At 49.2% G+C, this 3,665-nt stretch overlaps 2 protein-coding genes across 2 annotated transcripts in view; both read left to right on the plus strand.

Annotated features, from left to right (window-relative positions):
• LOC121560698 (histone H2A) overlaps positions 1–3,458 on the plus strand; it is a 5,433-nt gene extending 1,975 nt beyond the window's left edge. Inside the window, exon 2 of the mRNA XM_045218680.1 lies at positions 3,319–3,458. The gene's annotated coding sequence lies outside the window, so the exon portion shown is untranslated. The remainder of the gene's footprint in view (positions 1–3,318) is intronic.
• On the plus strand, positions 2,872–3,383 carry LOC121562326 (histone H2A). Its single transcript, XM_041874623.2, is given in 3 exon segments — positions 2,872–2,965; positions 2,967–2,995; positions 2,997–3,383. Coding segments are annotated over 3 exon segments (387 nt in total). The 5' UTR covers positions 2,872–2,887; the 3' UTR covers positions 3,277–3,383.
• Positions 3,459–3,665: the final 207 nt, after the last annotated feature.

Below are 3,665 nucleotides of genomic sequence, written 5' to 3' on the forward strand. Positions count from 1 at the left end.
ATTGTGGAAAGCAATGACTTTACAAGAACACGTATTGCAACGCGAGGCATGTATTTCTAGATTAAACACTGATTCAGTATGATGAACAAGTACATGTATGATTTGGTGTGCTCTACTTGAACACGCGCTTAGAGTTTTGAAACCACTGCCTATATGATGAGCTGTCGTTGTTTGTTTTATTACCACGTACTTATGGAAATTGCACCGGTTGAGAGATGATGGCTCTCTTGTGCCTACGGTGAAGGGTACTTCTGATCCAGCAGGTGGTGCTAAGATCCCTCCCTATATGACTTGAATGATGAGTTGATTTATTCCTTATAGCTCCTAATGATTTTAAGGCCAGTGTTGGCAAACATGACTTGTGCTCCAGCAGGTGGCCATGAAATCCCCCCCTATATGACTTGACTGACCAGGTAGTTGATGGACTCCTTATAGCTCTTAATGATCTCAAGCAGAGTGTTGGCCACATGACCTCTGGTCCAGCAGGTGGCGGTGAAAATAGTCCCTATAGGAGTTGACTCATTTCTTTGAGGTCCTAAATGAAGCATAGGGCGTCAACAGTGCATCTCGGCCTAACCCTGTTCCGGGCCCATTTCTTCACTCGATGCTTCCGGTGTTCTTCATCTCCTCTTCAATAGTCCTTCTCCACGTCTTCCTTCCCGTCTTGCCCTGTGCGTTCCACTGAAGTGTCTGTGTTTTTATGTCGTTAGGAGTTTTGCTCACTGCGTGTCCCCCTTCCATTTCCACTTTCTGTCCCAGTTGGGTAGCTATCCATTATACTGTAGCCTACTTACTACCAATGTCACTGTAGTCAAAGGTGATGTTCGATTATTATGTATGAGTATTATTATATATTGTTATATTATTATGTTGAAGCCTATAGGGTGTGGTAACAGGCCCTCTGTGATTGGTTGTTGTACTGTACACGTCAAGTATCTGCACTCTAGCCTAATTAGCCTAACCTGCTAGGGAAAAGTCACTTCCGGTCGTAGCTGTATCCCGCCTAGTCAAAACCTTGTTAGTCCTTATCCTAAAAGGCACCCTCTGTTCCTCGATATACTCCACAGAGGGCCGGCAGCCAGTAAGTACAGGTAAGAGACAATTATGGCAACAATAAGTTGTCCTATGAAAGCTAGTCACATCTGAGATGTTCAACTGCACTGACTGATAAAGTGGCAGTCTGTGCTCTTGGGCCCTTATGGCATCAGTGCACCCCCCCCTCCAATTTGTCCCTTTTGAAATGAACAGTTGAGATGGGCCCTCTTTCTGTGGCCGTTCTTTGACGACACATCTGAGGCTATCCTGCGGCAATACAAATGATCAACATCATAACAATTATCCCATTATAAGAAGCTTTATTATTGGTTTGCTAAGAAAGGTACCATACAATATTGGCACATCACTATCACCTCTGTATGCGAAGGGAAATCAATCCCTTCATTGTGTGTGTGTGTGTGTGTGTGTGTGTGTGTGTGTGGGGTGTGTGTTTGTAGTGGGGGGTTGGTAAAGGTACGCCACTCTCGGCCTCACAGTTTATGCATAGGGTCGTCTTTATGCAACAAAATAGAAGACATTCCCAAATGTGCTTACATCATTGCGTAATGCCACCACGAGATACTGAGTGAGTGACTGAGAGAGAGAGAGAAAGAGAGAGAGAGCCTGAGTGAGTGAGTGAGTGAGTGAGAGACAGAGACTGAGTGAGTGAGTGAGTGAGAGAGAGAGAGAGTGTGAGTGAGTGAGAGAGAGAGAGAGAGAGAGAGAGAGACTGAGAGAGAGAGAGAGAGAGAGAGACAGAGAGAGAGAGTGAGTGAGTGAGTGAGAGAGAGAGAGACTGAGAGACTGAGAGAGAGAGACTGAGTGAGTGTGAGTGAGTGATGAGAGAGAGAGAGACTGAGAGAGAGAGTGAGTGAGTGAGAGAGAGAGAGACTGAGAGACTGAGAGAGAGAGACTGAGAGAGAGAGACTGAGAGAGTGAGACTGAGTGAGTGAGAGAGAGAGAGAGACTGAGTGAGTGACTGAGAGTGAGTGAGAGACAGAGAGAGAGAGAGACTGAGTGAGTGAGTGAGTGAGTGAGAGAGAGAGTGAGAGAGTGAGAGAGAGAGACTGAGAGAGAGACTGAGTGAGTGAGTGAGACTGAGTGAGTGTGAGTAGAGAGAGAGAGAGAGAGACTGAGTGAGTGACTGAGAGAGAGAGAGAGAGAGAGACTGAGTGAGAGAGAGAGAGAGAGTGAGTGAGTGAGTGAGAGAGAGAGACTGAGAGAGAGAGAGAGAGACTGAGTGAGAGAGAGAGAGAGAGAGAGACTGAGTGAGTGAGTGAGAGAGAGACAGAGAGAGAGAGACTGAGTGAGTGTGAGTGAGTGAGTGAGAGAGAGACTGAGAGAGAGAGTGAGAGAGAGTGAGTGATTGAGAGAGAGAGAGAGAGAGAGAGAGAGAGAGAGAGAGAGAGACTGAGAGAGAGAGAGACTGAGTGAGTGAGACTGAGTGAGTGAGTGAGAAAGAGAGAGAGACTGAGTGAGTGACTGAGAGAGAGAACGAGACAGAGAGAGAGAGACTGAGTGAGTGAGTGAGAGAGAGAGACAGTCTCTCTCTCTCTCTCTCTCTCTCTCTCTCTCTCACTCACACTCTCTCTCACTCACTCACTCACTCACTCAGTCACTCTTGCGAAATGACACAAAGTAACAAAGTCGGAGGGAAACAAAGTAGCCTCTCACTCGCTGCCTGTGGGTGGGAACCGGCTTAGGGCTGTCTGTCTTTCTGTCCCTCGCTCCAATTGGATAAGGCCACCAGCCCGGTGGCCAATCGTTGCCTCTTGTGGCGAGGTATAAGTACGGCTCTCGAAGTGGCGACCGGCTCATTCCAGACTTTCTGTGACTTTCTCAAGCTACCAATATGAGCGGAAGAGGCAAAACCGGAGGCAAGGCCAGGGCGAAGGCAAAGACCCGTTCATCCCGTGCTGGGCTCCAGTTCCCCCGTGGGCCGTGTGCACAGGCTGCTGCGCAAAGGCAACTACGCACGAGCGTGTGGGCGCTGGCGCACCAGTCTACCTGGCCGCCGTGCTCGAGTACCTGACTGCTGAGATCCTGGAGTTGGCCGGCAACGCTGCCCGTGACAACAAGAAGACTCGTATCATCCCCCGTCACCTGCAGCTGGCCGTCCGTAACGACGAGGAGCTAAACAAACTGCTCGGCGGTGTGACCATCGCTCAGGGTGGTGTGCTGCCCAACATCCAGGCAGTGCTACTCCCCAAGAAGACCGAGAAGGCAGTCAAAGCCAAGTAAATTCGCTACTGCGACTTCAACTTGACTACTCAACCCCCAAAGGCTCTTTTAAGAGCCAACCACCTAGCTCTCCAAAAGCGCAAAGTACCTTTCTATGACTGCCACACATTGAGTGGGTGTATACACAACTATTTCGATATTCTGTGCCCACATGAGGCCTTGCATGAACAACAACACCTACTAGGCCTCGTTTGCCATAGCAGGCTAGCGTTAGATTACAACGTGCCTATAAGATGTCACTCTTGACTTTGGCGTCAATTATTGCGCGAAAGGGCGGCGGCGTCCAATTGCGCGTAAAGGGCGGCGGCGTCTAATTGCGGCGTAAAGGACCGGCGGCGTCCTATTGCGCGTAAAGGGGCGCGGCGTCCTATTGCGCGTAAGGGGCCGGC

The sequence above is a fragment of the Coregonus clupeaformis genome, unplaced genomic scaffold (assembly GCF_020615455.1).
Source record: "Coregonus clupeaformis isolate EN_2021a unplaced genomic scaffold, ASM2061545v1 scaf1721, whole genome shotgun sequence".
In the NCBI taxonomy this organism is placed as follows: domain Eukaryota; kingdom Metazoa; phylum Chordata; class Actinopteri; order Salmoniformes; family Salmonidae; genus Coregonus; species Coregonus clupeaformis.